The sequence below is a fragment of the Podarcis gaigeae genome (genome assembly GCF_964106915.1).
Source record: "Podarcis gaigeae genome assembly, chromosome: 14".
Classification (NCBI taxonomy): Eukaryota; Metazoa; Chordata; class Lepidosauria; order Squamata; family Lacertidae; genus Podarcis; species Podarcis gaigeae.
Window position 1 is genome coordinate 44,764,589 of NC_139690.1, and position 20,362 is coordinate 44,784,950.

The following is a 20,362-nucleotide window of genomic DNA, read 5'->3' on the forward strand; positions in this document are numbered from 1 at the left end:
TGGAACCATCTACATGAGAATCAGGTGCCCTCTGCTGAGGCATGGCCCTTTCCTAACTTTTTCTCCAAGAAACAGGGTTCCGAACATCAAGGCACCCAAGTCACTTCCCTCTGCCCTACCTGATCGCTGCCTGGAATGCTCTCCACCACAGGGAACCCGTTGTGGTTGGACGATGTATCGCTGAGGATGTCCACAATGACGCCCACTTTCTCAATCCTTCGGAGGGAGGTCACCGGGGTGCTCATCACTTCTCTGCAGAGGGGGAAAACCGAAACAACACACAGAGTTAAAAGCCCAAACAGCGGAGGAGTGTGGACTGTGAGGCCTTCTCTGTGATGGCCCCCTTCGTTGTGGAATTTCCTTCCACACACAAAGAGGCACACCTGGCTTCTCCGGTACACAGCTTTCGGATAATGCTGAAGACGCAGCTCTGTTACCCTGGCCTTTTGACTCGGCTCCCTACACTCCCTCTTTAAACAAGCCCCTTTGTTCATCATCATGAGGACTAGCATCTTACTTTGCTGTTGCGGGAAGGTCTTGGAGCTCATGCCTTACATTCATAAGGTCCCAGGTTCAGTTCCCAGCTTCCCCAGGCAGGGATGGGGAAAGATCCCACCACCTGAAAGCTCAGTGAGTTTAATGATCCAATGGTCCAATGTTCTCTAAGGCAACTTCCTAGATTAAAACATGCAAAGAATGAGGTCTCCCTGAATTTGTCAGGGTCAGATTCGGGTTGTGTGCTTTCGGGACTCGATTCCTGCGACTGTTATTTGCTTCAACGCTGGATTTTAAATCGTTGCCACCCTGTTGCTGGTGTAGGGTGGGATGATATATTTAAGAACAGTAAAACCACCAGCAGCACTTGCGGGTTTTTCCATACACCGAGAACCCGTACAAACCCTGGTGCGGCCTGATCCTGTCAGCTTACCTGGCGGTAAACGAGTGGGATGTGACAGGGGCTTCCCAGTGGAGAAACGGGACACTCTGAAGCTGGATGTGCATGTCATACAAACCCTGGAAAGAGAAGAAACTGTGAGCTGGGGCACATCTGGTGGGCAGGGCCAGATTTCGGTCTGATGAGGCCCTAAGCTACTGAAGGTAATGGGGCCCTTTATCTGCCCAGCTGTCCCTTGTCAACAACAAATCCTACGGGTACCAGAGAGGACCCGCAAGTGGGATAAACAGTCTTAAACTCACAATTTCGACAATAAAACATTTTTTTGGTTCCGTTTCACCGTATGTCTGTTTCGGCAGCGATATTGTAAAAGCCCATTTTTGTAAGTTTGCGAATTTAAGCTGCACTTTAACTTTTCACGGTCGGAATTTGGGAAAACAGTGTGGCTTATATTCAGGCCAATACGGTACAGAAGGCTGAGGAAACCTTCCCAGCCTGAAGGCTGCATTGCCTAGTGGGCAGTCTACTGGGGGCATAATGCCCCTGGTTTGCGGAGCTAGAGGTTAAAGTGGCAGAATGATGGCTGTGACCTTACCCAGGGCTGGATTTAGGTTTGATGAGGCCCCAAGCTACTGAAAGTAATGGGGCCCTTTATATGTCCAGCTGTCCTTTGTCAACAACAAATTGCCGCTGTTTTTTGTGTTGAATATATGCTATATGGTAATTTATTTTCTTAAATCTGAGTCCTCCAAAATAGGGGGTGTCTTACACACGGGGGCTTGTTATACACGGGAAAATACGGTAGCTGGTTCACAGAGTTTGACCTTTCCTGGGGCAGAATGTATTTGTTAAGAATTATATCCGGTCTTTCCCCCAGGCTAACCAACTTTCCACTGAACCAAGCAGTGCCATGCAGAACGAAAAGTGGAATATACAAAACCTCCAGGCCTGTCCTGTCCTCTGGGTCACAAGAACAGCCCTGCTGGGTCGGACCAAGGCAGGGGAATCTAGCCCAGAAACCCTCTTTCCACTGCGGCCAGTCACAGGCCTCCACGAAGCCCACCTGCAGGACATGGAGGCAATTCTGCCCCGTCGAATGCTGCTCCCCAGCAACTGGCGTTCTGTGGTAGAGTCCCCCTGGAGAGGGAGGTTCTAGGTGGTTGGTAGAACCAGCGGCCGCAGGCAGACCCTCACCTCGACAAAATAATCCCCCACGATCTTGGCCGTCATCAGCACCAGCATGATAGGGAAGCCGTAGGTGACGTTGCCTGTCGCCTCCATCATGATAACCGTCAAGCTGAGCGTCATCCTCACAATGCCCCCTAGGAGGACAAGACTGGGTTGGACCTCAAGGACTGCCTTCTCCCCATATGAACCAACCTGGACCCTGAGATCATCCTCTGAGACCCTTCTTTGTGTGCCTCCTCCTCAAGAGGTCCGGAGGGTGGCAACATGAGAATGGGCCCAGGACCTCCATAGGCACTGCCCAGCCTTGCACCTGCTAATGCAGTGGTTTGACTCCATTGTCTCTTGAGGCAGGTAAAGGGACCCCTGACCATTAGGTCCAGTCGCGGACGACTCTGGGGTTGCGGCGCTCATCTCGCTTTACTGGCCAAGGGAGCCAGCGTACAGCTTCCGGGTCATGTGGCCAGCATGATTAAGCCGCTTCTGGCGAACCAGAACAGCGCACGGAAATGCTGTTTCCCCCCAAATTTAAGTTTAAAATTGGGGGTCGACTTATACACGGAATGCTGCAATTAAATATATAAATAATATGTAAATAAATTTCTTAATTTGGGGCTCAAAAAATAGGGGTCGTCTTTACACACGGGGACGTCTCATACACGGAAAAATACGGTAATATAATATAAATTTCATTATTAATAGGCCTTGGTTGCCCCTGCCACTCTGGGTGGCTCCCAACAAAATATTTAAAACACATCAAACATTAAAAACTTTCCTATACAGGGCTGCATTCAGATGTCTCAGAGTTCCCTGGGAAGAGGAACTGAGTGTTAAACCACTCTTGGGAATTACAGCTCTGTGGGGATTCTTCTAACAAAGCATCCCTTTATAAGCCATAACTCCCAGGGTTATTATTATTATTTGCAGAAGGAGCCATGGTTGTTCAAAGCAAGATGAGGATGCTTAAATGCATGGTGCAGACGGGGCCCAGGAAAGAAAGTTAGGTTAAAGCCTAACCTGCACTGTCCCACTGGGGCAAGACCCACCTTCCCACTTCCCAATAAGCTGTGCCCCTTTCTCCTCCCTGCCCCAGACGTGTATCACTCACCCAGCTGTGCCGCGGCTCCCATCAAGGCATACTTCCCTGGGTCGGCCCAGATCTGAAAGCCCCAAGAGAGAGGAACAGTCAAGGCTTAGGACAGCGGGACTAAGCAGGAGGTCAGAGGGTCTCCGCTCCAGGCCCCCTCCCTCCCCATTCACTGGAGAAATGGACCTTTCACACCATGAGCAGCAGTAACAAACTGGGGCATGGCATCTGCCCCCTACTTTCCTCCCCCCCCCCCGATCTGGCCACAGTGATCCATGCGATGGTCACCTCCACGCTTGACTACTGTAATTCACTCTACGTGGGGCTGCCCTTGAAACTGTCCCACAAACTCCAGCAGGTGCAGAATGCTGCAGCGAGGCTCTTCACGGGGTCTCTGTCATGGGAGCATATTCACCCAGTGCTTTACCAGTTGCACTAGCTCCCAGTGAAGTATCAGATCAGGTTTAAGGTGCTGGTTTTGACCTTTAAAGCCCTTTGTGGCTTAGGGCCCTGGTACTTACGGGACTGCCTCTCCTGGGATGCCCCACAGAGGACCTAAAGGTCCATGAACTATCATAGTTTATAGGTTCTGGGCCCTAAAGAAGTCAGATTATCCTCCACCAGGGCCAGGGCCTTCTCAGTGATGGCTCCGACCTGGTGGAATGCTCTGTCCCATGAGACCAGGGCCCTGCAGGATTTACCCTCCTTCCGCAGGGCCTGTAAGACAGAGCTATTCTGCCTGACTTTCAATTTAAACTTAGCCTGATCTTTTATTTCCTTTCTTCCCTCCCCTCCCCTTTTTACGAAGATTACCCGCTCTGGGATCCCACAGCTAATTCTCCCCTGGTCTCCACGCTGGCCCAAATAGGACTAACAGCCAGCTAGCCCTGGGGATCATCTAATGTTTATTGGATGGATTTCCCCCCTAAACTGATTTTTGAATTCTGAATTTATTGTTTTATACTGTATTTTATGCTGTTTTTTGTTGCATCAATTAAGTGTTTTAAATTTGTTCTTAGCCGCCCTGAGCCCGGTTTTCTGAACCGGGAAGGGCGGGGTATAAATAAAAAATTATTATTTATTATTACTTGCCTAGACCGGTGGTGGTGGATCTCTAGGCCAAGGGGACGATTAGGTGTCATGGACAGACTGGATGCAGGGGACAGGGAGAGGGACACCAGCTGGGGAACCCCCAGGAGAAGAAGGCTGCCTTGCCGCCCATCTGACTGGGTTGCCCCAACCAGTGTGGGAGGCTCCAAACAAAATATTAAAAACACAACAAAGCCTCAAGCATTAAAAAAACACTCTCTCTGTACAGGGCTGCCTTCAGAATGTCCTCTGAAAGTCAGATACAGTGGTGCCCCGCAAGACGAACGCCTCGCAAGACGGAAAACCCGCTAGACGAAAGGGTTTTCCGTTTTGGAGGCGCTTCGCAAAACGAATTTCCCTATGGGCTTGCTTCGCAAGACGAAAATGTCTTGCAAGTTCCTGCGGGTTTTTCCCCCTTCCCCCCCTTTTCCTAAGCCGATAAGCCGCTTAACAGCTGATCGCTAAAAGCCGCTAAACCGCTAATAGTGCTAATCCGCTAAGCTGTCAATGGGCTTGCTTCGCAAGATGAAAAAACCGCTATACGAAGAGCCTCACGGAACGGATTAATTTCGTCTTGCGAGGCACCACTGTAGTTGTTTATCGGCTTGACATCTGATGGGAGGGCATTCCACGGGGCAGGCACCACTGCTGAAACTGCTCTATTCCGAATTTAAAAATGGAAAGCGTAATTGCTGGTGGCCAACAAAAGGGGTTCAAAGACTCTCTCAAAAAATGTAGTGTAAACACCGGCAACCGGGAAACACTGGCCTGCGAGCGCTCTGATTGGAGAACAGCCTTTGCCAAAGGTGCTTTGAAGATGCTCAAACTCAGGAGGAAAGGGGAAAGCACACTTGGCAAACCCTCACTGTAATCGACTCCCGCCCGGAAACCTACGTCCCCACTGTGGAAGGACATGTGGATCCAGAATCAGCCTCCACAGTCACTTACGGACTCACTTTTAAAACTGTGCTCATGGAAGACAATCTTACTTGGCTACGAGGGATTGCCAGATAAGAAGAAGACGACCACTACTGAGAAGACGCTTTGCCTGGTTCCCTGTAACCTCACTTCTCACAGTGAGGGAACTGCCAGAAGGCCCTCGGAGCTGAAAGGCTTCCACTTCTGCCTCCCAGCTAAGGTCAAACGCCCTCCGTCTCCCCAGCTCCCTTCCCACCCGCGAAAACCAGGGGCTTGTTTTCAGCAAAGGTTCTTCAGACCGTAAGGGAGTGGGCGGGTGCGGGGAGAAGATCGAGGCCACAAGGTGAGGGCAACTTACCCAGCCACTGGTCATGTAGGAGAGAGAGATGCCAAACAGGCGGCCCCAGGCGGCCCCGATCAACAGGGAGGGGATGAAAACGCCTGCCGAAACGGTTAGCCCATAGGTCCAACAAGCCAGGAAGAAGTACATCAAGGTGAACAGCCCCAAAGTCATGGGGTCGTACGTGCCTAAGAGGGAGAGCAAAGAGCATCACTCCCCACAACCTGGAACCAGCAGCAAGATTTGCTCAACAATGGGGCAGGGTGCTCCCACCTTATTACAGGGGGTATGCATTTTATCCCCTCAAAAAAACAGGTCTCAAGAGCCATCTTTGGGTTTTTCCTGGTTCCCAAAATTAGGTTAAAGCCATGTTTCCCAAACATGGGTCTCTAGCTGGTTTTGGACTACAACTCCCATCAGTGAGTTGTAGGACCAGTGGTCAGGGGTTATGGGAACTGTAGTCCAAAACTGAGACCCAAGTTTGGGAAACACAATGACATTAACTCTCAAAACATCGACAAATAATACTTAAACAGAAATCCACTCTTAACAGTTACAATAATTACTGAACTACGATCAATAAAAAATAACTGCAAGTCACAATGCATAAAATACAGTCATATCTTGGATCTCAAATGCCTTGGCTCTTGAACAAATCAGCTTCCGAACGTTTGAGTGAGTGTTCCGGTTTTCGAATGATTTTCGCAAGCTGAACGTCCGGCGTGGCTTCCGATTGGCTGTAGGAGTTTCCTGCAGCCAATCAGAAGCCGTGCTTTGGTTTCTGAACGTTTTGGAAGTTGAACGGACTTCCGGAACAGATTCCGTTTGACTTGCAAGGTACGACTGTATCACAATACATCTAAAACAGGTCCAAATCACCCTAACCTTCCCTGTCATAATACTTGCTAGGGCAGCTCTATGTGCCTTTCCTAATTAAAACATTGTGTGCAGCAAAACAAATCATGGACTTGGGAACAAATCCCAGGCTGGGCTCTAGGGTACTGTGAAAAGAAAATTCAATTCCTTCATCCGGCTCCTCTGCCACAAGAACATCAGGTAAAGCCTTTAGAAAGGAGGAAAGCCAAGGACTGTTGCAAGCCCCCTGCTGTCCTGTTTTAGATTTCAGGAATGCACATTTAGGCTAAACGTTTGGAGGGGGCGGGAGGAAGGAGAAGAGACTCATTAACTGTGGGAGCAGATTAAGTGATGGAACAAGTTGCATCTCCCACAGAGCTGGAGAGAGCTCTCCTTCTTCGGATGCGTGCAAGGAAGGGCCAGGCAGGTTGGGAAATAATACAATTTAAAAGCAAATGAAACGCACCTCGAATACAAAAAACCCCCAAAACAATTCACAGTAATTAAGGTAAATCACATAAATTTCCAGGCCCAATTCAAAGTGCTGGTTTTGACCCATAAAGACTGTAAAAGGGGTGGCTATAGGAATGGACAACAAGAAGTGAAGGATGAAATGGATATTAATGAAGAGTTGGTGTGGCTACAGGAGGAAAAGATGGACATATGTTTGCAACAGGAGCAGGAAACCTGATTTTTTAAAAAAGAAATTGCATTAAATTAGGTAATTTGGTTTGTTTTGTAAAAATTTGGAAAACCAATAAAAATAATTTGGGGGAAAAGACTGTGCTCAGAAGATAGATAGATGATAGATAGATAGATAGATGATAGATAGATAATTATTGTTTGTCTGTCTATCTATCTAAACATGCTGTCACCAAAATCAGTGGGGTCTTGTTGGGAGGGGGGAATAAGATTTGCTGGTTGTGGAGCTGGATTTAGGCGCCCGAGACAGGAGCTAGCCAACCGTGCTTTAGAATATTAGGAAGAACACGTCCCTCCATCGACTGGCGATGGTTGGACGCTGCTAGTTGGGGAGCAACCAACCTGGGGGGTCATGAAAAAGACGGACGACACTCTTCTCTGGCGTGTTGAAGAAGGCGGCAGCCATAGAGTTGTATTCGCCATCAGGACAGAAGAGCTGGCGGGGAGAGGAGAAGTCGTGTTATTGCAGGCACAGTAAAAAGAAAAAGAAACAAAGGAAAGGAAAAGGAAAAAGAAGCGGGGGTCCAACACCACAGGCCACTGTTCCATTATATACCGTATTTTTCGCCCTATAGGACGCACCTAGTTTTCAGGGGGGGGAAATCAAGTAAAAAAATATGATCCCCCCCCCCCCGCAGCTCTGGGAGCAGTGGACAGGCTGCACGCAGCCTGTGCGCTACTCCAAGACCTTCTCCCTGCTTTTGTGGGAGGTGGCGAAATTCCCCCACCTCCCGCAAAAGCCCACAGGAGCCCAGCGTGACTCCTGCAGGCTTTTCAACCAGGAGGGAGAAGGGACTGAAACGGCCAGTCAGTCCCTTCTCCCTCCTTGAGGAAAAGCCCCCAAGAGCGGCGCGCTCTTTAAAGGGTGTGCAGCTCCTGCGGGCTTTTCTAGGAGGTGGGGGAATTCCCCCCCTCGTAGAAAAGCCAGCAGAAGCCGCGGAGCCCCTTTAAAGAGTGAGCGGCTTTTGCGGGAGGTGAGGGAATTCCCCCATCTGCCGCAAAAGCCCGCAGGAGGGTTGGAGAGTAGCAGGAAGGCGTCGCGCGCCTTCCTGCTGCTCCCCATCCTCTGGGGCTGGCGATGGGGGAAGCGCTGCTTTCCCCACCGCCAGCCTCAAAGAGCAGACTCTCCTGGCTTCAGCGGAAGCAACGCGAAGCCTCCGCAGCGCAGGCTTCGTAGGCTTCGTGTTGCTATCGCTGAAGCCAAGGAGCCTGCATTCGCCCCATAAGACGCACACACATTTACCCTTCATTTCTGGAGGGCGAAAAGTGCGTCTTATAGGGCGAAAAATACGGTAACTGCTTTACGAGCATTGGATTCAATTATTATCATCATCATCATCATTAAAGGTAAAGGGACCTCTGACCATTAGGTCCAGTCGTGGCCGACTCTGGGGTTGCGGCGCTCATCTCGCTTTACTGGCCAAGGGAGCCGGCGTACAACTTCCAGGTCTAAGCTTCTTCTGGCAAACCAGAGCAGTGCATGGAAACACTGTTTACCTTCCCGCTGGAACGGTACCTATTTATCTACTTGCACTTTGTGCTTTCGAACTGCTAGGTTGGCAGGAGCTGGGACTGAACAACGGGAGCTCACCCCATCGCAGGGATTCGAACCACCGACCTTCTGATTGGCAAGCCCTAGGCTCTGCGGTTTAACCCACAGCGCCACCTGCTTCCCATCATCATCATTATACAACCCTATACCCGGAGGTCTCAGGGCGGTTCACAGAAAAGATCACAACATATATAATCAGAATAAAAACAACAACCCAATAACAACCCCCCCAAAAGAGCCACATTTTAAAAGGGTGTAGGATGCCAAACAAAACAACCAAAGGCCTGGTTGAAAAGGAACGTTTTTGCCTGGCGCCTAAAGGTGTATAATGAGGGTGCCAGGCGAACTTCCCTGGGGAGAGTATTCCACAGATAGGGAGCCACTGCAGAGAAGACCCCGCTCTCGTGTTGCCACCCTCCAGACCTCTCGAGGAAGAGGCACACAAAGGAGGGCCTCAGAAGATGATCTCAGGGTCCGGGTAGGTTCATATGGAAAGAGGCGGTCCTTGAGGTATTGCGGTCCTGAGCCGTTTAACATCTGGGGCAGGGAACAGCTCAGAGATCTGGCTTGAGAAGGGCTTGCAAATAAGCCCAGGGGTGTTATCAAATCGCAAATGTGTGTACCAGCCTGCTGTCCTCTCGTAAAAGCGCTGCTCACTTATGAAAGCAAGAGCCGTTCCCCACACCCCCAAACACACACACACACACATTTTCAAAAGCTTCTCTGCATGATGCCAGAGAGGTAATGTCTTGCTTGCCAAAGCTACATGCAAACTTGGGCTCACTGCCGGGGGTAGCGGCTGGGCAACTTTGCCAGCTGGATACGCCCGGCATCTCACCAACAGCGGCTAGCTCCCATTGGGCTGAAAGCAGGGAGACAGACAGCAGGGGGAGCCACAGAAAACAACAGCCGGAGATGACTAATTCCGGTATTGTCCGCCATCTTCCTCCCTGCTGAGCTCTACAAGGGCAAGGTTGAAGTCATGTGTACAGATTGTGCCTTGAAAACACATCCGGAACACATTTTTGCCTTCAGAGAATTCTGGGCACTGTAGTTTGCCCCTCACAGAGTTACAGTTCTCAGAGACCCTTAACTAGGGCCAGGGCCTTTTCAGTACTGGCCCCAACTTGGTGGAATGCTCTGTCACAAGAGGCCAGGGCCCTGTGGGACTTGACATCTTTCCTCAGGGCCTGCAAGACAGAGCTGTTCCGCCTGGCCTTTGGTTTGGACTCAGACTGACCCTTATGTTTCCCTCCCCTTACGGTTTTGAACTATGGGCTACTATTAAAGTGAGGCTGCATTTAAATTGCATTTTAACCTGTATTTTAAATTAGTTCCCACCCACCCCCATTATGTTTTTACTGTAATTTTACTGGTGTTAGCTGTTATTATTATTATTAAGAAAAAAATACCCAAAATTCTTTGAGGGAAAGAAAGTGCTTTAAGGGCACAGTGTTGAGACGAAGCTGAAGGAAACTCATTTCCTTTTTGTGAGCAAAGAGAGACATGTGGGGTCTGGTTGATGGAAGACTGAACTTGGTGAGAAGGTGCCTAACGGACCTGCCTCCACTTCTCTCCTGCCTCAAGCCCCCGTTGCCCAAAGTCATCCATTCTGGGAGGCAGGTGGCTCCCACAGTCCCCCTCTGTCGCTCGATTCCCACCTGGAGCGAGTAGGCCATGCCGCTGCCTTGAAGCGGCTGGCAGTCTGCCGAGGTGTAGATCATGACAAAGGCCACAGCCGCTGTCACAGCGCCCACCAGCATGGCCTCGATGACCTGCAGGCACGGCCGGTGGATATACCTGGGCAGTTTGAAGAACAGAAAAGACACAAGGGGTTAGGGAGCAGGGCCGGCCCAACGCATTTTGCCACCTGAAGCAACGGACAAGATGGCAGCCCCTTCTCCCATCATCCAGCCCAGACACTAATATCCAGCACTGATGGCCTTCTGGCTGTTCCCTCGTTACGAGAAGTGAGGTTACAGGGAACCAGGCAGAGGGCCCTGTGGAATGCCCTCCCAGCAGATTTCAAGGTAATAAACAACTATTTTACTTTTAAAAGACACCTGAAGGCAGCCCTGTTTAGGGAAGTTTTTAATGTCTGACGCTGTATTGTTTTTGATATTTGGTTGGAAGCCGCCCAGAGTGGCTGGGGAGGCCTAGTCAGATGGGTGGGGTATAAATATTAAATTATTATTTTCCAATTCCAAATATGGAAGCCAACTGGATCTTGCTTTGAGACTGGCGAGATAGGAGCATCCTCCACCAGTCACTGGGTGACCTTGGGGCCAGTCACTGACCCTCAGCCTAACAAACCTCACAGGGTTGTTCTGGGGATTAAATAAGGGGGGAGAGGTGTGCGCATCTCACCTGGAGCTCCTTGAAGGAGAGTTGAGATGCAAATGCAATGATAAAAATAAAACTGAGTTAAGGAGATGAGTGGCAGCCTGTGATTCATTCCATCTGTTTCCAGCAGGTACATACACACACACACACACACACACACCCCCCACACACAGTCCCAGAATTGTAAGTCCTAAAAAGGAGTTCCTGCCCAGGAGTTTGGTTATTTCCTTTAGCTAAATATTAGATGGCCTTTCTCCAGACCTGGCTGCTTTCCAGCGAGGTGGGCGGCTGCAGAGCTGAGCTCATTCGCTCCCGTAAAAGCAACCCTAGCCTCAAATGAGAAGCCATCTGGGGAAATAAGCAGGCCTGACAAAGGCAGAAGTGTGCCAGACTTTATATATATAAAAAAAGAACGCAAATAAAAGCACTATCGCAGGTTTCCGGCTCAAACAAACATCCAGGCAGGAATGTGAAGCAGGCTCTGAAATGCTGGTTCAGCCAAATTCTGGGTGGCTCAGCTCAGCGACGCCTGTGAATGGAGCTAAGCTCCAAACCCTGTGTCAAAAGAAAGGGCCTGGCGCTGTCAAAAGCTGAAATGTAAAGCCTTTTAAAGAGGCATCCATTGTTGGGTGTGCAGCAGTTGGCAATAGGTTTTACTCCAGTCCTTGCCCTGGGTCTGAGGTTTGCTGCTTGTTACATTCTGGGTTGCCTTCTGCCAGGGTTTTTACCTGATCCGGAACATCGTCAGCCAGTAGTTCAAGGCGTTGAACATGGCTCCAAGAACTCCACCTGCAGCCAGGAGGAAGAAAAACACCTGACAATAGGCCTTGGCGGAGTCAGAGCAAAGAACCAGCCACTCAAAACCACCCAAATCAGAATGCAGGAAATTAGCAGTGTAGGTAGCAGAAATCTCATAACTGTGGGACAGTTGTGGAGATGATGCATCTGACTGGGATGAAGGCAAGGTGGAGAACAGTTTTGCAAAGGATACCCTCTACATTTCCACTCTGCTGTTAGATCAGGAAAATCCTACCCCCACCCCAGACATAGGGTCATGTCTTCCCCCTCCAGCTCCCCTTCTTCTGGGGCTCACAGTAAGCCAGGAAATCCCCCCAGTTCCAGAGAGGAAAATTCTTTATTGTTTGCAGGGGCCGAGGTATTAAAGGAATTAAGTTCTTTGCCAGATGCTGGAATCTCTGCAGAAATGCAGAGGATTGTGGAGTCAACAGAGCACAGATGAGTTTTGCCCTGTGAAAAGACAAGCATGGATAAGGGACTGCATGCCCAAAAATGGCCTTTGGGCTGATAACACACACAGCTCCTTTCTAGCTGTTGACCATGACAGATTTGCTGCTGCATGCATTACTGGTGAACTTATTTCTTTTTTAAAAAAGTGGGGGACCCACATGCACACTCCCCCAACCTCTTCAGAAGGGATCAATGCACAAACAGGGAAGTCACATTATCATATTGCTTAAATAGGGGCGCTTACCCACCACTCCCATGAATATGAAGATTGGGATTTCTTGAAAAGTGTACCCCATCTTCTGCAAAAGGAAGAAAGAAAGCAGGTGTGAGTTCCAGAAACTGTGACAGCAGTAAGGCAGCTCAAGGACGGGACTGCCTTCTACTGCGCCACCATGTTTTCACAATATTGTAGAATCGTAGAGCTGGAAGAGACCCCCAAGGGTCATCTAGACCAACCCCCTGCAATGCAGGAATCTTTTTGGCGGAGGATGGGACTCAAACCCACGACCCTGAGGTTAAGAGCCTCGTGCTCTACCCAATGAGCTATTGGGAACATAGGAAGCTGCCTTACGCTGACGCAAGCCCATTGGTGCCACTTAGCCTACACTGATTGGCAGCAGCTCTCCAGAGTTTCAGGAAGGGGACAATACCCCAATTTAACAACAATAATCTTCCTTTACATTTGTATCCCTCATTTCGACTTCTTACAGGGAACCAGGCAGAGGGCCTTCTCGGTAGTGGCACCAGCCCTGTGGAACGCCCTCCCACCAGACGTCAAAGAGAACAACAACTACCAGACTTTTAGAAGACATCTGAAGGCAGCCCTCTTTAGGGAAGCTTTTAATGTTTAATAGATTATTGTATTTCAATATTCTGTTGAAAGCAGCCCAGAGTGGTTGGGAAACCCAGCCAGATGGGCTGGGTATAAATAATAATAATAATAACAATAATAATTATCATCTCCACTGCTTCTCTGGTTACGTAGAGAATTCGTGTGTGGAGGCCAGAGGAGGAGGTGGCAGCAGCGAATCTTCGAAAGGGTGTTGCATTTTACCTCGGAGTCAAACCGGCCGAAGTTAATGAGTCCAGGGCTGGACAGGTCCCAGGGATTCCCTTTGTAAATGCTCAGGATGGAGTTCAGGGTGAAGGTGGAGATCATGGAGGCAAAGAACTGCACAGAGAGAGGGGGGAGCGGTGAGGAGCATGCCCAGAGTCGGTCAGTCCGCCAAGGACTCACCTTGCAGTCCCCCCTCCCCCCTCAGAAAGCTCCTCCAGCCCCCCAGACTCACAATCCTCCAGGTCAGGAACTGGTTCCAAAAGGAAGCGCCTTCCTCCAAGCTGAACAGGACACCACCTGGTGGGAGGGAAAGGCAGGGCCAATGAGACTTGGCTTGTCCGCTCGGAGGCAGGAGCTGACCGGCTCAAGGTAGGAACACCAGGCGTGGATTCAGAACGGGCCTTTTCTCCGGTGGCTCCCCGCCTGAGGAATGCTCTCCCCAGGGAGGTCTGTCTGGCGCCTTCATTGTACACCTTTAGGCGCCCTGTGAAAACGTTGCTCTTTAACCAGGCCTTTGGCTGATCGACATCTGATGCCCTTTGAAATGGATTACAGTCATACCTCATGTTACGTTTGCTTCAGGCTGAGCATTTTCAGGTTGCACCCTGCGGCAACCCAGAAGTACCAAAATGACATCATGCGCATGCGCAGAAGCGGCAAATCGCAACCCACGCGTGTGCAGACGCGGGTTGTGTTCTTTTCAGGTTGCGAATGGGGCTCCGGAACGGATCCCGTTCGCAACCAGAGGTACCACTGTATTGGTTGTTTCTGTTATTATATGTATTTTGTTTTCATATTGTAATTTTGTTTTGTGAACTGCCCTGAGATCTGCAGGTATGGGGCAGCATACAATTAACAACAACAACAACAACAACAATTTATGGCAGTGTAATCGGAGGGAAAAACCATGGTTTTCCCAGTAGTGATGTATGGAAGTGAGAGCTGGACCATAAAAGAAGGCTGGTCGCCGAAGAATCGATGCTTTTGAATTATGGTGCTGGAGGAGACTCTTGAGAGTCCCATGGACTGCAAGAAGATCAAACCTATCCATTCTGAAGGAAATCAGCCCTGAGTGCTCACTGGAAGGACAGATCCTGAAGCTGAGGCTCAAATACTTTGGCCTCCTCCTGAGAAGAGAAGACTCCCTGGAAAAGACCCTGATGTTGGGAAAGATGGAGGGCACAAGAAGGGGACAACAGAGGACGAGATGGCTGGACAGTGTTCTCGAAGCTACCAGCATGAGTTTGACCAAACTGCAGGAGGCAGTGGGAGACAGGAGTGCCTGGCGTGCTCTGGTCCATGGGGTCAGGAAGGACATGAGCAAACGTCTAAACAACAACAACAATCAGAGGGGGGTGCCTCCTTAAACCTAGATAACGAGGCGCTGGGCTTTGGGAAGGAGGCGCGAGGCTCTAACAGGGTCCTAGAGTTTCCCTGGCTCCCCATTTATTTATTCATTTCCCCCGCCCACATAAGGTTGTAGTCGCACAAGTAAAGCAAGAGAAAGCTGCTTACTGTATTAATATTATGACCATCTCTAGTATTAGCATCATTATCACCACAGTTATCACCATGGCTCATAATGGATTGCAGTAAACGGTTTTGCCAGAAGACACAGACGTTCTGAAATGCTTGGACAAAGCAACCAGTAACAGAAATAACAACGATGCTTATCGTCATCAGTAATACTAATGAAGTGCGGCAAACACCTCTCTAGTTCTGCCCGTGGGAAAGAAAAGGTGCTTTACCAACAGGAGCCCCAAAGGCAGCAGAGACGCCAGCAGCAGCTCCGGCGGAGACGAAATCCCGCTTCTCCGTGTCCCTCCGGAAATATTCAAAGATCTAAAAGCAAACACAGCCCGGGATGGATTAGAACTTGGGACATGGGTCTCTTAACACACACGAGAGCAAAAAGCCCTGGATGCTCTGCAACCCCTAAGTAACTCAAGCAGTGCCCCCCCCCCATGAATGAGCCCACCACAAAGACCACCAGCAGCTTCCTTTGTGACTGTGCAGGATGCTAGCTTGCCAAGACGGCCCAGGACTGCGAAGCAACTTTGGTGAGGGAGGAGGGCAACTGCCTCAAACCCCTTCCTGCAATGGTTCCAACGGCCATTAGGTCAGCTGTCCAAGAAAATGAGTGTGTAAACAAACCAACCCCTGTGCTGCAAAATATCAAAAGCAACACGATGGCCAGAAACAATAAGAATGTGAAAAACTTTATGGAATAATTCAAAACATCAAAACTAACAAACTGAAGTCTCTGAAAGTCCTTAAATGAATTACGGTGCCAGACACTACCCGGCGGAAAGCAAGCTGTGAAGCTTCGTATAATCAGCAAATGTCCATTTCTGATGTCCGACTCTGAACTCTGCTGAACAGCGTTTCCAGATAACAACTACTGTTTCGTTGATTTCTTCATCAGCCAATTAGTTCTACACTTGTAAGTAGAAAGATATGTAATTTCTTCATTAACCAATCTGTTTTCGAATAGATATAATGAAAAACACTCTGGAACAGTGCTCATGTGATTATGTAGTCAACTGTAGTCATATAATCACATGAGCACCGTTCCAGAGTATTTTTCATTATATCTATTCATAAACTTTCAGAGACTTCAGTTTGTTAGTTTTGATGTTTTGAATTATTGTATTCCATAAAGTTTTTTCACATTGTTTCTGGCCATGAGTGTGGCAGCGAAAACTGCCTTCCTCTTGGTCCAGACGATGTCACTCGCTCCGCGCACAGATCTGCTGGGAGGCCTGTGTTGGTCTGGTTGCTCTCCCAGGCAGTCAGCATCTGAACAAGCAGAACTAGGCAACTCTGCTGAAAGAACTGTAATGTTAAAATCAGGTGTCTGAACTTGCTACTCCCCTCTTCCCTCCTCATCCCTTTTTCCTCGCATGCTATGTCTGTTTATGCAGTTTCATGCTAGAGGGCAGAGACTCTTTTGCGACGCAGGTTGTGCAACCTGGGTATGCCCATTTGGTTAACGGGTGGGGTGCAAATGCTTTAAGCTTGAGAAGTGGGAGAGAGGCAGGCCTTATACCTGCCCCCCGGCATCTCCAACATCTGCTACCAGGATCGGGGCTATGAGAGACAGCGGCAGCCGCCATTCAGTGAAGAGGTCCTGGCCTGCGGGGGCTGGAAACCCAGCGCAAGCAACCCACTTGTAGGAAACGAACCTTGAAGTCTCTCTTCAGAGAAGTTGACCGCCCTTGAGATATGCCAGCTGCGATGACAGCTCCAGAGTGAATCATCGGCCCTTCCTGAAACCAAGAGAAGCAGAATTGAGAGGGAGGTAGAAGCTGGCTTGCAAGACTGTGCTCCAAGCAGGGCAGGATTTAGGTTTGATGAGGCCCTAAGCTACTGAAGGTAATGGGCCCTTTATATGTCCAGCTGTCCTTTGACAACAACAAATTGTCGCTGTTTTTTAGTGTTGAATATATGCTATATGGTAATTTGTGGACCTAATAGGTATCTAAAGCCACTTGTACATGTTGCCCTGCAACCAGTCCGTGCAGAATGTAGGCACCCTATATATAGAAATGCGCAAACCAGTGATATTTTAGGGAGCAGGCTAGCAGGCAGGGTCCATTACTTACATCATAGGAGCCTACACAACACAAAACACTGTTGCTATATGTAGGTTTTATTTTATTTGTTTTTTATCTTATGTTAAATTGATTTTTGAATTTATTGTTATTCACGTTTTATACTGTATTTTATGCTGTTTTTGTTGCATCAATTAAGTGTTTTAAATTTGTTGTTAGCCATCCTGAGCCCAGTTTTCTGAACCAGGAAGGGTGAGGTATAAATTAAATTATTATTATTATTATTATTATTATTATTATTATTATTATTATTATTATATTATACCAGATGAGCTATTGGCCTGACTTGCCAGGTTCTTATGTTGGCGCAACATCTCCCTAAACACCGATTCTGATCGCAGCAAAAAAAGCTGCCTGAGGCAAAGTTTTCTTTTCTTTTCTTCCCGTTGTCAAAGCCACAAAGCACGACTCGTTTGCCATGATCCTGAGGCGGAAGTTGGGTACAGGCCAATAACAAATGGCAAGGGCAAAGGCTAACAAAGAAGCGCCGTTGAGAGCAATGGCTGCCAAGCAGAAACCTTCCCAGGATGCAATGCAAAATAGCCGGGAGGTGGAATTGTTAGGTAGGAAAGACAATAGCAGATGCCTTTGGGGTGAAGTTTCTGCTTCCTCTCCTCAGTTACCTTTCCGACCGCCAGACCTCCGACCACAGAGAAAATCACACCACAGACTTTAACCACCAGCGTCTACAAAGAAAAGAGATACATCATCATCATCATCATCATCACCATCATTATTATTATTATTATTATTATTTAAAAGTTCCCATTCTGGGCTGAACTCTGGGCTCCTATGCTCAGTTCCCTCAGCCGCAAAGCGCTGAGCTGACACAAGAGAGGAGTCCGCGTTTAACCTTCAAAGATCTCGCCAGAAAAGAAACAGGCGCCGAACCAAAACACGGACGCTCGCTCCAAAGGAAGTGAGGCGAGAGAACTACTCCGATCTTTGTCACCAAAGACAAGTGAACTAGTTCGCTGATCCTTATTTCCCTCACAGAGCTACAATTCCCAGAGCTCCCTGGCAAGAGGGACTCATTCTAAAACAGCTTGGGAACTGTACTTCTGTTTTTTTTAAATAATATTTATTAAAGTTTTAAAAAATTACAGAAAGAAAAAGTAAAAATACCACAGGGAACTGTAGTTCTGTGAGGGAGAAAAGGGCTCTCCTAGCAACTCTTGGCGCTCTTAACAAAAGACACTTCCCAGAATCCTTTGAGGGAAGCCATAGTAGTTTAAAGCAGCATGATTCTGGCTTCAAATGCAGAGTGCAAATAGGTGAAAAGCAGCAGATCCCATAATGGAGGCAGACACGTCTAGCAACATGTTTGGATGTGTGGCAGAGAAATGGGCCATTTTTCATGTCCAGTTTTACACAAACACACACAAGATGTTCTCACTAAGGAAGCGGAGGGACAACTTTCCCTCATAAAAGTCTCAGGTGGATCAGGAGAAAGGAGGGACACTCTGAAAATTGCCAGGCACAACCTGTCCTCCCTCTCTCACCTTCAGCCGGACCACGTGGGGGATCTTAACTCCATTGAGGTAGCACTTGATCTGAGGTATTCCACTACCAGCTGCCACAGGCTACAAGAAAAACAACAGAGAAAATAAGTTTGCTTGGGGGTATTTCTGTCATTCGAACGGCTCTGAGACTGGGCAGTCGCTACATATTACCCTCCACATGCAAATTGTAAGAGGCAGTGTGGGTTCATAGACTGGATGCCGAACTAGGACCTGGGAGACCGGGGTTCGAATCCTCCCCTCAGCTGCAAAGCTCCTGGGTGACCTTGGGCCAGTCACTGCCTCTTGCAGTATTAGCTACCTCACAAGGTGGTTGTGAGAGTTAAAATGGGGTGTGTAAAGCGCGTATGGCTCCTTGGACGAAAGGCGAGGCAGAAACGGGATCATGAAACTCATTGGGAGCATCACCCTTTGCCAAGGCGCGAATCGCAAAATGGCGGCGCGGGCGAGAGACCCGGGCGGAGGCCTTACCTCAATAAAAGCAACGATAACGGACCCGACCATCACAATGCTCGCGTTCAGCGTGGCCCAGAGCAGCAGAGAGAAGGACAAGCCGCCTGTCTTGGTGAATTTGTCAATATCTGAGGAAAGCAGGTTAAAAGGGGAAAACAATATCTGGCCATGGATTTGGAGAGAGGACAGGATGTGTGTAAAATAGGCATGGGTGATATATCTGTCACAATATGGATGCAATGCAGCTGCAAAGTGCTAGCTTGAAAAGTAAACATGATGGGAATGTTGGGACTGCCCGTGGGAAACACAGGGACAGTCAATTCACAGTGCGAAGCACCGGAATTAGCTCAGAGTGTAATATGAGCTCTTCCGTTTGTTCCTGTCCAGGAAGTGTTTGTCTCTTGACTGCTGGAGCTTGAAGAGAGCAGTCATGTTTTTTTTGTAATGCTGCAAAGACAGAAATAAAGGCATGTAAATACGTTTCTGTCTATCTCTTTCCCCTGCCCGGGGGGGGGGGGCAGGAAAGAGGGGTGTGTTCTTCTCATGCTGAGAAGGATCGACTATTGCGACCTAGCCTGGATCTTGCTGGGGAATGCAGCCAGGGAGGTCAACAGGGAATCATGTCGGGTGCCTGGGAGAGCTGCCAGTTTCTCCTGATATGGGCTTGATTTCCGACAATATCGACATATCGCCCAGGAGCAGACTGCGATGTTGGTTTCACTAAGCGGTATATCAAAGATGAAACCGTTATGCTCCTGAGTCCCTCTGCCAGGGGCGCAGCTTCATCCAGGAGATGCTGCTAGCAAGGGGATTTGGAAGCACGGCGGTTTCACCAGCGATATATTGCTGAGTGAAATACGTATCCCGGTCTGCTCCTCATACGGAACAGAGGGAGAAACAAGCTGCATCAGTTCCTCCCTCCTATTTGGGGACTTCCCTGGCTTTTTTCTGGCCCACGTAGGACCAGTCTGGATAGTTGGCCTTGGTGAAGATTTGACGTTTTCATCCCCAAAAAAGTTTTTGATTTGAGTTTACTGAAATGAGGCTGCATTTTAACGTTGTATTTTAATCCTGTTTTTAAGTTGTATTTTAATCAATTGTTTTTATACCTGGTGTTAGCCGCCCTGAGCCTGGTCTTGGCTGGGGAGGGTGGGGTATAAATAAAATTATTAATTATGATTATTATTATTATCATCATCATCATCATCATCATCATCATCTTCAAACTGCTCGGCAGATGGACGCCTGATTGCTGCTCCCTTCTGCCAAGCGTTTAGTGGAGCCCCCAGTCTGGCACTGGCACTGGCTTGCCCAAGCCGGCAGTGGGGGGGGGGGGCTCCATGAAACTGTCCCCTCCCCATCTGAGTGACCCCGATCGCTCAGCAGGGGTGGGTGAGAGGCTTCTTCTACGCCCCAACTGCAAAAAGCCCAATGTTGCTGTGGTGTCAGATCGTTCAGATAGGATGGGTTGGGGGGAGTTTCTTCTAGGCCACAACTGAGCGAA

The 20,362-nt window shown here is 48.9% G+C and overlaps 1 protein-coding gene across 1 annotated transcript in view; it reads right to left on the reverse strand.

Moving 5' to 3' along the window:
- The window catches only part of CLCN7 (chloride voltage-gated channel 7), a 36,933-nt gene that overhangs the window by 6,335 nt on the left and 10,236 nt on the right, over positions 1-20,362 (reverse strand). Inside the window, exons 6-21 of the mRNA XM_083711490.1 lie at positions 18,877-18,986; positions 18,388-18,468; positions 17,509-17,571; positions 16,457-16,540; positions 15,020-15,113; positions 13,504-13,568; positions 13,269-13,385; positions 12,459-12,513; positions 11,695-11,755; positions 10,285-10,423; positions 7,414-7,507; positions 5,533-5,702; positions 3,189-3,240; positions 2,090-2,217; positions 929-1,014; positions 120-252 (exon numbers count right to left, since the gene is read on the reverse strand). Coding sequence (XP_083567616.1) covers positions 120-252; positions 929-1,014; positions 2,090-2,217; positions 3,189-3,240; positions 5,533-5,702; positions 7,414-7,507; positions 10,285-10,423; positions 11,695-11,755; positions 12,459-12,513; positions 13,269-13,385; positions 13,504-13,568; positions 15,020-15,113; positions 16,457-16,540; positions 17,509-17,571; positions 18,388-18,468; positions 18,877-18,986 — 1,532 coding nt within the window. The remainder of the gene's footprint in view (positions 1-119; positions 253-928; positions 1,015-2,089; positions 2,218-3,188; positions 3,241-5,532; positions 5,703-7,413; positions 7,508-10,284; positions 10,424-11,694; positions 11,756-12,458; positions 12,514-13,268; positions 13,386-13,503; positions 13,569-15,019; positions 15,114-16,456; positions 16,541-17,508; positions 17,572-18,387; positions 18,469-18,876; positions 18,987-20,362) is intronic.